Source organism: Pelodiscus sinensis, chromosome 12 (assembly GCF_052426305.1).
Source record: "Pelodiscus sinensis isolate ZL-2025 chromosome 12, ASM5242630v1, whole genome shotgun sequence".
NCBI lineage: Eukaryota > Metazoa > Chordata > Testudines > Trionychidae > Pelodiscus > Pelodiscus sinensis.
Window position 1 is genome coordinate 31,272,029 of NC_143063.1, and position 13,514 is coordinate 31,285,542.

Sequence of the window (13,514 nt, forward strand, 5' to 3'; positions counted from 1 at the left end):
GTGATGTACCCTTACAGTCAACATTAGCAAAATATTGTTTAATGTGGTATGAATCTAACTTTTGTATTTACAAACTTTGATTGAACTATCACTGGGACCAAAAAAGAAAGGTCCCCAATAGGGCAACATGGGACTAGGAGCGTGTTATGATTTCATTAGGTAAGCTTAACAATGAGAGAGCCTGCTGCCAGTGAAGGGAACAGACTTTGAAGAGAGTTTGAAATAGTTTCAAGATGGTGACTACATAAAAATCTCTGTTTCCTATCTTTTTTCTTTAATCATACACTTCCCTCAACTCACTTGAATTCTGGGTTTGTTTATGGAAGCTGGGATGAAACTCAGTAAGTAAACAACAAGCAGATTAGAGACAGCCTTGCCACATGCCTCAAAATAATTCTTCCAATATTTTGTGGAAGGTTTTTTTTTTAAAGTAAGGCTGTACATGATTGATGAAAAATCTCTCTAGACCCAAAACTAGCATTGGTTCTCATGGCCATAGCACTGGTGAAAGTTAGGCAGAGCACCTTCGGCTAGTGATCTTTTAATCTCTAACTAGGCTTTGTTGATCACTGTGTTTAAAACCTCGGCAGCCACCAGAGGCTTCACTGCACTCGAGCGCTGTGTTTACTACTGCTGGAACTGAATCAGTGGTAGGATGGTGGGATAGTTTAGCAAAAATACCTAGCATAAACATGGTCTTAGCATGCATTGCTGTCAGCACTCTGTTTTGCAATCTGGAGAGCTCATACGTGAACGTTAGGGAAGGAAATGAAGCTCTGGAGATACCTATTTCCCCCTTTTTTGTTTCATTACATTCTCTAACCTTCCTCTCTAAAATAGGAAATGTCTTTGTGTTGCTTGTTTATGGTGTTAAGTGAAGGGATTCAGCCTGTCTCAGAAAACATTATCATGTGGGCAGCCTCAAAGCTGGAGAATAGATCAGTGAGGTCAGGGAAACCTATACTGTCAAAAGATAGAACTGAGGTCTGGAATTGCTTTATTATTGCCTGGCAGTCACCCCCTCATCCCGGACTGACTCTGAAACAGCCCTACAGAGTATAGCTAAGATAGTGGTCCCAGCTTCTAGGATGGCAGAGCAAAAGGAAGAATCAATGCCATTATCACAATTATAGGTGCTGGAAAGTAAACTATAATCACCCACATGGTGCAGAACCTGCCACCTGTCATTTCACCGACCATTTCATCTGGGCATGTCTACACCACAAGCGGGAGATGTGATTGCAGCACATGTAGACACACAGCATGAATGACAATAGCAACACCAGCACAGACCCAAGGTGGGCCAGGTTAGCTCATCAGCTCCAGTGCTGCCACAGCTTCACTGCTATTAATCTTCTAGCTAGCCAGGATATAGCTTGTGGATGTCTACATGTGTGGAAAAAATCACACCACACACCCGCAGCGCGGGCATACTCTGTGCTCTGCTAACTTTCCAGGCTCACAGGATGGGGAGGTGGAGACCAGGACAGATAGTAGTTTGGCAACTACTTCCTGAACAATTAGAAGTACTTTAGTGAAATGGAATAAGGCTTCTGCAGTTATAACTGGCCCCGTTGCTCAGTCGCCACCTGAGGGACATAAACCGCCACAGTGTGGTTCTGTCGTTAGTTAAGACTGTAACCCCACTACTCAGAGCTGGGTAGAAGCACTGATTCATTCTCCCCTACAATGAATTTACATTAATTTTCCAGCATATGTTTCCTGGAAGATGGCCATAGGAGTAGATTATTGTTTCAAGTACTGGGGTCTTTTCAACCCAGCTGGATACAAGTGGGCACAAAAATTGGCTATAACAAGAGCCTGGCTTAGTTTTATTGTCCATATTTGTGAGCTGGAGCCCCAGTCATGCTCTCTTGTAAAGTGCTACATTTTTCATACATGTTATTTACATCAGGCTGTACAACAGGCAGCATGAGGTAACCGGTGAATTAGTGATTTTCCCTCTCGGCAAAATGGTGAGAACATAGTTTGGGAGGTGCCTCTGTGACAGCTGCACCCATGGTTCTAAGCGATCTCAGCTCTTTCCGAAAGAAATGTAACATTTTGTAAAGCTTGCCATAGCTCCCCGTGCAACTCAAAACAGAGAAATTTGCCAGAATTAGCAGCAACTGAAAACCATCACTAAGCGTGTCTTGTTGTGTATGAATGCTTAATATGTGCGTCATGTCTGGGGGCAAGATGACACTGTGTATGACCTACAGCTCTCTTGTCCCATGCTCAACATGGGAAGAGCTCCAGATTCTGATACCAGCGGCTCATACCATTAGGCCAACAGCAGCACTAGCTTTTGAAGTAGCTTCCTGGATGGGAAGAATAAATAAGGACAATAATAATTGAGATAGGAGGAGACAAATTAAAAATGATGGTCTGAAGATTACAAGGGATGGACTATCCAATGTGTGTGGGTGGTGGTGGTATGGATATAACTCTTATCTGCCACAAACAGAGGTACATGCACTTGCCCACAGGAGAGGGAGAATCTAGAAGGATTAGCAAAAACATTAAACAAACAACTTGGTAAAACACAGTGGCTGCGTGTAGACTGGCATGATTTTCCGTAAATACTTTTAACAGAAAAGCATTTGCGGAAAAGAGCATCTAGATTGGCATGGATGCTTTTGCGCAAAAGCATCCGTGGCCAATCTAGACGCGCTTTTGCGCAAAAAAGCCCCGATCGCCATTTTCGCGATCAGGGCTTTTTTGCGCAAAACACATCAGAGCTGTCTACACTGGACTTTTTGCACAAAAGCTTTTGCGCAAAAGGACTTTTGCCCGAATGGGAGCAGCATAGTATTTTCGCAAGAAGCACTGATTTCTTACATGAGATCGTCAGTGTTCTTGCGGAAATTCAAGAACACTTACAAGACATCGTCAGTGTAGACAGCTGGCAAGTTTTTCTGCAAAAGCAGACGTTTTTGCGGAAAAACTTGCCAGTCTAGACACAGCCAGTGTGTCACTGTGAGTGGCTAACAGTAAAACTCATCGACACACTCATAAAATAAAGTAAGCTGGGTAATGAGGTTGTCATCAGGGATAGATAAACACCTATTCAAACCAGGTCCCTGATCCTGCTTAGTCTTTGCAGGATTATGTCCCAGGTTAGTACCTCTCTGCTGGAAAGTGCACACCTTATGAAACAATAGGTGCCTTTAGAGGTATGTGTTGATCTAAACCAAGTGCTATGTGTATGAAATAGCCAGAATGGTTAATTCCCTTCTGAGATATTTTAGATCTTAATTATTTGCACTTGCACTGAAGAATCAAATACTTTTATGAATCAGTTAATATCAGTTGGCATTTCTGTACACAGCATAAGAACCTCTTAAAATGTTTTTACTGGCACATAAATTAAAATAAACTCTTTATTCCCAAGCAACAGATTACAAAATCAAAGATAACTACAAAATGTCTTTATTGAAAAAAGCAGATTATGACATCTAAGGTTAAATGAAACTTCTGACTTTTAATATTAAATAACTTAGGATGATAGCAAGTAGCTTCTTCTTTAGATAAATAAATCTACATTTCCCAATCTTTTTTCTTCAACAATCAAGGGAATCAAACACTGAAACATAAAAACCACAAGTCATTCTAGGGACTAAAAACAGAGAAGCACATTTAGAAGTTTTACAAGGATATATACAAAAATAGTTAAACTAATGTATATTTGCAGCATGTAAACTAGTTACATGATATACAAACAGGGAATTTATATATCTCCTACAAAATAAAAATCAATGTTGGTCCAAGTTCTTGGAAGAAAACTATATTCTTTTAAAGAAAATGAAAATATTCTCAAAGGAAAACTTAATTTAAGTCAAATTATATACTCTAGTTATGGCATTAGTTGCATGATGAATCATAAACTTTTAAACTTTCCTTGAAACACAAGAAAGCAGCTTTTGTGTGCCTCCTTTAGAGCTTTGGTTTACTTAACTGTTCTGGAATTTCTTGTCTTAAAGAGCTCTCCCATCCATACTTTACTTTTGAAGCCCCACTTTACAAAATATACAAAAATCCCTTTTTTTTGAAAGCTCAGTTATCTGAGATTCCCCCTTCTTCTCCCAAATCATCATTTTGGTCTTTTCTTTGGAACGTATTTTCCAGTGCACTAGGGACTCTGTGAATCTCCTAAAATGGCCACATCCTTTTGGGACACTGGAGAAGTTTTCCACAAAAATGAAATAAATATGAAAGGTTTATTCCTGAGTTCTCATGATGCAAATGAGAACAAGTTATAAAATGCTGTAACTTGATGGAAATATTCTGAAAGTACAGAATACAGAAAAGATTTCCAATAAATAATTATGTTGTAAAACAATACTGGGAAGTTTACATCTGTGTTGAACTGACTGATATAATACTCCCTAAGCAAAGCATTAGATGCTTTCGTTTATACAATTCCCTAGACAGGAGGTAAAAAAGCACAGGAACTGTCATTAATACTAAATTGTACAGCATGTCACTTCAGATTTGCTTATAGCTTTCCCCTTATTCTTTCTTATTAATAATAATAATTAATAATTTAATTATACCAATTATATTCCAGCTCTATTATTAATGGTGTAAAAACCAGCTGATCTGAACACGAGCTTTCTGTAGCTTAAAAGCTTATCTCTTTCACCTGCAAAAATTGCTCCAATAAAAGATATTGCCTCTCTCACTTTCTCTCTCTCTCTCTCGCTGTAATTTACAGTGTTTTAATAGAATGCCCCTGCCTATAGAAAATACTGGAAGAACAACTGCTGCTTTCTGGTTTTAAACAAACTGCTCTTTCTATATTGAAACATAATTTTTCAACATTTTACCATGAAGATACTTAACACATATTGGTGTTGAGTAGAACTACTAGAAAGAACTGAAAAATTAAAATGTGAAAATCAGTATTATTCTGTTCTAAAGAATGAAAGTTTTCAAAGAAGTATTGTATGTACATGTTAGCTAGTGCTGTCCACTGAAAAGCAATGCAGGAGTGAAAAGTTACAAACTTGCCACTAAAACAGACCACACACTAGCTAATATATTGGCTGAAGATGGCCTAAATTACTTAGTTTGGTTTCTTTCATCGCTGTTTTCTATGGTTCTGTGAAGTTCTAGCTCCCAGTCTCCTGAAGCAAATGCACTTTTCAGTAGAAAGCACTGTTCTGGGTTGGCTTGCTTATGTGAACAGACCCAAATTTTCTATATGTTTGTTTTTCTAGATGTGGGGTTTTTATACATATATTTTAACAGTAACACATGCTAGTAAAATGCCTTCAAGCAAAGAATGGTCCAAAACTGTCTAATGAAATAGAAAAGTATTATACTGTGACTAATACAGAATATTTACCTCTCGAAGCTTTGACATCCTCAGTTTGGTATTTTCAATAATAGGCAAATTCCTTGAGTTACTTCAGTTAAAGTCAGATGTGTCAGAAGGACAGTTTTTATCTTTTACAGCTTAGATTTCAGGAATGAGAGGCCCAAGCATGTATTTTCAAGTCATTTTGTATGTGCAATCCTAGTTACTATGCACACAAAGGTGTACAAATAAATGAACAAAGCTGTTCTCATTTTCCAGAAAATCAGAATTATTGTGTCAACCACTATAGGAAGAGTTTACTAGTAGCATTAGCAGTGCTCCCAAACATGGATTTCACCTTAATTAAACCAGATATTAATTATAAAATGACTGGTTAAAGGCACATTGGACTTACTGAGGAGCATTCAGGTGGGTAGATTAATCTTTGCCAATTAGATAATTCAGCAGCAGTTTCTGAACTGTTGCATTCACCTCTTGCTATCACCAAATAATGTATTTTTTCTACCATTAAGATATTTTGGAATATCAAAAAGCTCTATAAGGGGAATGAGACTCTCATGAGTTAATCCATTGGTGACTCCTTGTGCTTTCCAACCATACCCTGAATTGCCTTATTGTATCAATGGAGTCTTTAGATCAGGGGTGAGGAACCTTTTTTTTGGGGCAGGGCTGCCGACAACATAGAAAACTCAGTCAGAGCCCGCAAAAATAAAAAACCAAACCAAACCAAAAAACCCTCCCACCTCTCTCTGATGTGGCCTCCAACTGAAAAGCAGAAAGCCACTTCCAACATTCCCCTCCTTGCACATCAGAGCCTATGGAGGCCCACCCAGACTACCAGATTTTGTGTGTTCCAGCCCCACGGGAGTCAGTGGGTGTCAGGGGCTGAAACTCCAGCATGGGCTCCCCAATGGTGGATGGAGAGCCCTGAGCCTTGAAGGCTGGATCCAGGCATTCGGTCCCCGGTCTTAGGTTCCCCACCCCTGCTTTAGATACTACACTTCAATGCTGTTGCCAAATAATAACTATTTCATTAATTAGCTTGAGGGAACTCACCTGGTGACAATTCTAAAATTAGTGGGTCAGATTCTCGGGTCATATAAATCTGCATAGCTTCATGACGCCTCTGCAGTTCTGTCAATTTACACATGTTGAGACTCTGGCCTGATATTTTCACTTAATTCAGTCAAAGAATTTTGTCAGTTAAATACATGTAAGGAAGGGAGTGATGGTCATATTTCAAGCTATAAAATAATTTTAGGAGAGCATAGATCAATTCTCATGAGAATACATGGAACTTATCCGTTATTTAAACATACAGATGTGTGGTTTGTATGTAAATCAATGCACAGCAGAAAACAAGTATTAAAAAAGATTAATCTAACTTCCTATATGGAAGATATATATTGCCCCAGAGTTCTGAGGTTATTGTAAAAACGTATTCAAAAGATGAAAGTGTGTACATTCTATGTACATCTAATACTTGTTATAAAATACCAATTTCTGTTTCAGTTGTTTGAACCTCTAAATTATTATTTTTGCTAACTCATGCTTGGTTTTCAAAGATGATCACTACAGTAATTCAAGATTACATCTGGTAAAGAACGCATTAAACTGAACAAATTATAATTTTTTAAATTGGGCAGTGGTTTGTGACAAATGGCAAAGAAGTTTGTGACAAATGAAGTCTTGTATAAAACAAGTAGATAAAGACATAAAAGTGTCCCCTTGCATAGCCAAAAGGGCAGCAAAACCTAGTTACAAAAACAGGTTTCAAAGATGGATTGCTTAGTAAGTGCCAGATCACCAGAGGAATGACAAATGCTTTTAAAGCCGTCGATAGTTTCATGTCACTAGAAGCTACAAAAAAAAAAAAAAAAAAAACCACCAAAACAAAAAAAACAAACAAACAAAAAAAAACAACCAAGCATGTAAGTGGCAAGTTATGATGAAGAGACAGAACCTTCTTCACAAGCAATAATCCTCTATGAAAAAATCTTAATTTTTCAAATGGACACATTCTTCTGTAATGTACTTCCAATAGAAGACACCTGCCATGTTTCTGCAGCAGGCTAAATACTCTGTTGGAACACTGATACCAAGTACACTGGCTTGAAGTTTTTCATAGCCATCAATACCATAATTGACCCAAGTTTGAAGAGCTTCATTACTAAAAATATATTTACTTTGCTTCCTATTGACAACTGCTGGGAATCTAAATATTCCAGAAATGTGAGAACGTTTACACTCTAAGACCAGGATACAATGGGACTAGCTAAAAAGTGAGCATTTATCTTATCACACTTGCAGTGATGTGTATGTCAGGGTATGTCTACACTACCCTCCTAGTTCGAACTAGGAGGGTAATGTAGGCATACCGCACTTGCAAATGAAGCCCGGGATTTGAATTTCCCGGGCTTCATTTGCATAAACTGGGCGCCGCCATTTTTAAACCCTGCTCGTTCGAACCCCACGCGGCACGAACTAGCAGGTTCGAACGAGCAGGGATTTAAAAATGGCGGCCCAGTTTATGCAAATGAAGCCCAGGAAATTCAAATCCCGGGCTTCATTTGCAAGTGCGGTATGCCTACATTACCCCACTAGTTCAAACTAGCGGGGTAGTGTAGACATACCCTCACTGACTTTGGGGGATTAATTCTACACTCCTTGCTCAGGTAAAACTCCCACGGGAGTGAAGCAAACAAGGCGTGGAGAACAGAGACTTCCGTATGACCGTATTGAGAAATGCTGCTTACAGTTTGAATGGTGCATACTTTTTTCAAGTGGTCTCAGTGACAACGCTGAAGGTAAATGGAAACACGTACAGGATTTTAAAAAATAAATAACTTAGCTGGTTTAGAGGGTTATTAGAGGAATTTCATCTTTAAAAGCTAGAAAGTCATTTTTAAGTCTTCCATCTTCTCTTTCTAACGTTCATCCCTATAGAAAGTTTCTTTCAGAGTTCTGTAACGTGCATTGGGTAGCTTGGAGGTGGATGGGGTGGCACTTTGATATTGAGGCGTCTAATATGGCAGCCATGACAGAGTAGGTGGCCCTCTAAAGGATAGCAACGATGGCCTTCTTCATCATTGAGCTGGAGCCCACAGTCCTAAGAGAAACAAATGCACATCCCAAAAGTTAGCTAGAGACTATTTCATTTCAATAAAATATCAATCAGACTTTGACGCTTCTCAGCTGTCTCTTGTCATCTCTTTCATGTTAACTGCAGCACTCTTGGAACTATTTGCAGATGTACACTGACTATAATGTACATAATTAAGAGAGCGAGGTAGTAAAATCCAAGGGAATGTGAAATTTATGCAGTGTGTGGCATATCTTCCCTGGTTGACTCCTGCATTTATTATATTCAGTCCACCTAGATTCAGCCGTGACAAATATCAGATTAATCACATGGTAATGCTGTACACATGGACATCTTAAATGTGGTGCTAGTTAGAAAAAGCTGAAAGAAGTTGAACTTGGAGTGAAGAAGAGCAGAAATAGATGGAGAATCAGAAGAGAGCAGAGTAGAAAGAAAACTTCTTTCAGATGGAAGATAGGAGGCCAAATGTGGTGTTCTGGTTGAGACCGATCTGAGGCAAGTGACCAAGTTCAGTAGGTGTCAGGGCTCGTGTTTCAGTTCAGCCCTCTTGCTAAGTAGGTCTCTTTTCTTTCTACTGTACAGTTATCAGATTAAACTTAGATTAGATCAAATAAATCTGCCATATTTTAAAAGCTGTTCTTTTTAAAAAGTAGACTACTTCTCTCCATTGGAATTCTAATCAACTTGCACAAATTGGGGGGAGAGTGTCTGGGACTTATGATGTACTCTTTATGCAGCAATACAAATAATTTCACCCAACAGTGAAAAGAGCAGAGTCACAGAGGAAAAAAATAACCCAAGCAAAACTTTACATATGGGTCTTAACAAAGATGCTAACTATCTCACCCATTACAAAGATACCTTCCCCAATTATCACCCCTAATGTCATTACCTCACAGACACTAACCTTCCCCCCTCAACTCCCCTCTGTTCTAAAATCTGTTTTGTCAATTTTATATGTGTTCACTTTTTTTTTCTTGTATCACTTTGGTATATATGGTCGTGCCAATTTTCTTCCACAAACTGATCTGAGGAAGTGGGTCTGGCCCACAAAAGCTCATCACCTAATAAACCAGCTTGTTAGTCTTTAAAGTGCTGCATAGTCCTGTCTTTTGTTTCACCAAGCAAATCAGGAATCTTCCTTGGTGAAAACTGTATGTGCTGCAGCAAGGAAGTGCTTGCTTTCAAAGCAACCTTATTATTTACTCAAGTCAGCTGAGGTCATACAGACCATAGCGATTTTACATTTGGATTCCAGGATTTGGAAAGAAAAAGTGGGGAGTACTTAGAAATTCTGGCTTCTAAGCAATCCTGACAAAGTTGGAGAGAGAAAGCTGGCGTTGCATAGAACTAGATACTTTTCAGTGCTCCTAACCTCATATATTTAAGGAAAGTGATGTTACCTTCCATCACTTAAATTACAATTCTCATATCTGATCAAATGTCGACAGTTTGATTATAAGAAAGAATAAGATATTAAAATGTACTTTCAGACAATGCAGGAACACTTTATAAAAGTTTAGAGACTTTTTATTACTTAGATATTTCAGACAATTCAATAAAATATATTAATTTTATATTTCTTAACTGCAGTTTAAGAGAGCTCCCTGGTAAAGGTAGAAGTTCATTGCTGGAAATCTTGTTAGTGTTGGGTGTTTTTTGTTTTTTTGTGCCACATGTTGGTAAATTAAATAAGGAAATAGAGGAAACAGGAAGGAACGTGCCCAATTATTTTTGGACCATCAGCCTCAGAGCTTCAATTAGAATCATGACAGACTAGATAGCAGGCTCATAAAAGTGAACAGAATGGCAGACTTGATGAGGGGGGAGGTCTGAGAATGAAATAAACCATGAGTGAAATATACGAGTTTGAGCTTAGGCCTGTTAATTGCTAGCCAAGCACTGTATCGGATTGCAGCCATGCCAGCAGGCGTGCTACCCACTGGCAATGCTCTGTTAGTTCTGTCCCTTGTTTAGAGCTTTAATGACTTGGGATTCACTAAAAAAAAAATGTCAAATGCTAACAACATGCCCGGCCCCCCATGTTTTTTCCCCTTCCCTCTTGCGTATGCACATACAATGTTGCTCTGAACTCTGTCCACTTAATGAATTTCAGTTTTAAAAGGGGCCCTACTGATTTACAAACTGCTGTCTGATTGGCAACACAGACACTATGAAAATTCCTTTTACATGGCCCATTCTTGAATGAGCTTTGAATTCCTGCTGAGTGATAAGACTTTCCAAAGGGACCAGTGTGTTTGGGTGTCCAACATATGACCTCTGAATGGGTTTTAAGGACCAGGTGCACAGCCCTTTGGGAAGCCAACCACCTTTAAGGTCTCTCAACCCGATCTCCAAAAATGAATGACTCCAAAATGAAGAGTGACTGTTGGAAACCTTCACAGATGCAATATACTATTTTAATGGCCCCATTTTCAAAGGAGCCTGAGTCCAGCCTGTAAAATGAAGCCCACAGCTTTTCCTCTCCAATATTTGTGCAAGCATGCCCACATCAGGTATATGTCTCACTACTCTAGGTATGCAGATAATGCAGTTAGCCATTTTGGGTGGAAGCACGGAGGATGATTTGCTTGAAACTGGAGAGAGAATGGTAAACTGAATAATGAAACAGAACTGACAATAAATCCTCACTGGGACGTTCTAATATAAAGTCAACAGGCTGGAGGAGAAGGGAAGGAGAAAAGCTGCCATCTTTTCTCAGGTGAATCCTCAGGAAGCGTTAGAAATTTTAACAGAAATGGACGCTGGCTTGCCCACCTGAAAGCACCAGCTGGGGCAGACAGATTCACATGAATTCTGGAATTCCCATCTTAGCTTCCACCACCCCATTTGAAAAACTGTCTTTAACAAACACCCCTGAAGAACTCTTGCCTTCCTCTCTCTCTTCTGCCTCCCTGCTCTCAGTGCCAAGGCCATGCCAGCAGAGAGATGGCTAGAATTACTCACTTTGGTCCACACCGCCATCTAACGCTCAGCTTGTAATTCACTGCTAGAGTCAAAGGAACGTAAGAACATGAGAACAGCCATACTGGGTCAGACCAAAGGTCCATCCAGCCCAGTATCCTGTCTGCCAACAGTGGCCAATACCAGATGCCCCAGAGGGAGGGAACACAACAGGTAATTCTCACGTGATCCCTCCCGTCACGCATCTCCAGAGAAACAGAGGTTAGGGACACCGTTCCTTTGCATCCTGGCTAATAGCCATTGATGGACCTAACCTCCACGAATCTATCTAGCTCTTTTTGAACCCTGTTAAAGTCCTAGTCTTCACGACATCCTCCAGCAAATAGTTCCACAGGTTGACTGTGCGCTGAGTGAAGAAAAACTTCCTTTTCTTTGTTTTAAACCTGCTGTCTATTAATTTCATTTGGTGACCCCTACTTCTTATATTGTGGGAATAAGCAAATAACTTTTCCTTATTCACTTTTTCCACACCAGTCATGATTTTATAGACCTCTATCATATCCCCCGCTTAGTCTCCTCTTTTCAAAGCTGAAAAGTCCAAGTCCTTTTAATCCTCTTCATATGGGACCTGTTCCAAACCCCTAATCATGTTTGTTGTCCTTTTCTGAACCTTTTCCAATGCCAATGTATTTTTTTTGAGATGAGGTGACAACATCTGTATGCAGTATTCAAGATGTGGGTCTACCATGGTTTTATATAGAGGCAATAACATATTTTCTGTCTTATTCTCTCTCTCTTTTTAAATGATTCCTAACATTCTGTTTACTTTTTTGACTGCCATTGAACACAGGGGATATGTCTACACTACAGAGTTTTGTCAGAAAAACGGCTGTTTTTCTGACAAAACCTGTTACATCCATACAGCAATCATGATCTTACAAGAGTAAATTGAAAGAACAGAGGGGTTTTTCTGGAGTTGGTAATCCTTATTCTACGAGGAAGAAGTGGTCTTTCGGAAAAAGGCGTGTGTGGATGGGAAAGAGAGAGTTCTCTCGAAAGAAGAGGAAAAACCACAGGTGTCCTGGTGGCCACTCTGTCCATAGTAATCAGAGCTTAAATGCGAGATAGCGTCCATTCAGTGTGGATGCTATCTTTTTAAAAAGGAGATCGCTTTTTCGATGTGCTTCTCTGTGTGGACGCTCTCTTTCGGAAGTAGTTTTTTCAGAAGCTCTCTTCCAAAAAAAGGGTCTTCCAAAAGAAGCCTGCAATCTAGACAGCCTGAGTGGATGTTTTCTGAGAACTATCCACAATGACTCAAAGATCTCTCTCTTGAGTAGTTGTAGCCAAATTAGTCCCCATCATAATGTATGTATAGTTGGGATTATTTTTTCCAATGTGCATTACTTTAAATTTATCAACATTAAATTTCATTTGCCATTTTGTTGCCCAATCACTTAGTTTGGCGAGATCTTTTTGAAGCTCTTCACAGTCTGCTTTGGTCTTTGATCTTGCCTTGATCCTGCTGAGTGGTAGAGGTGCTGCAGGCTTACCTCACAGTGATAACATTCCACGTGGTAATCTCTGTCCATTGATACCACTCGAATGGTCTCCTCAGAGCCCTGGTTTGGAAAACGAGAGAAAAACCAGACCAGGAATGTAAGTGACATTTTGTCAATTTGCTGTGCAGAGTACGAGCAATGCTGCATTTTCACTGTGTGGGGATCTCTCTTTTCTTCATTCATCTACTAGAACGAGCAGATGGCACTGGCACTGGCAAGCATCATGTGTCCTCACTCTGTGAAATCCTGTACCTGTTGCTTCCTGTTTGAACAATACCCTTATTCTGGTAAGGTGGGTATCCTGGATCTCTAAGAGCCCCTTGTTTAGACATCGGCTGTAGATGCCCAGCCCCTTTTCAAGTCAGCGGCAGCTATGTAGGTCTATTCAAAGACCCGAATATGGCACAGGATTCATAAGTTACTAGGACTCTCCCTGAAAGTGAACCATTTAGGATTTGGAATAAATGCCCACCTAACACTACTATTTATTAAGCTGTTTGGGCTTGACTTTCCACTAACAGTTGCACACACACTACTAGCATGTGTGCCCACCAGCTAGAGATTTGCATATTCAGATGGCACAGACTCATACTCATAGACTTTA

The 13,514-nt window shown here is 39.6% G+C and overlaps 1 protein-coding gene across 1 annotated transcript in view; it reads right to left on the reverse strand.

Annotated features, from left to right (window-relative positions):
- Positions 1-7,880: 7,880 nt before the first annotated feature.
- Positions 7,881-13,514, reverse strand: part of WTIP (WT1 interacting protein) — a 142,561-nt gene continuing 136,927 nt past the window's right edge. The window contains exons 7-8 of the mRNA XM_006130558.5: positions 12,902-12,970; positions 7,881-8,432 (exon numbers count right to left, since the gene is read on the reverse strand). Coding sequence (XP_006130620.3) covers positions 8,280-8,432; positions 12,902-12,970 — 222 coding nt within the window. The 3' untranslated portion in view covers positions 7,881-8,279. The remainder of the gene's footprint in view (positions 8,433-12,901; positions 12,971-13,514) is intronic.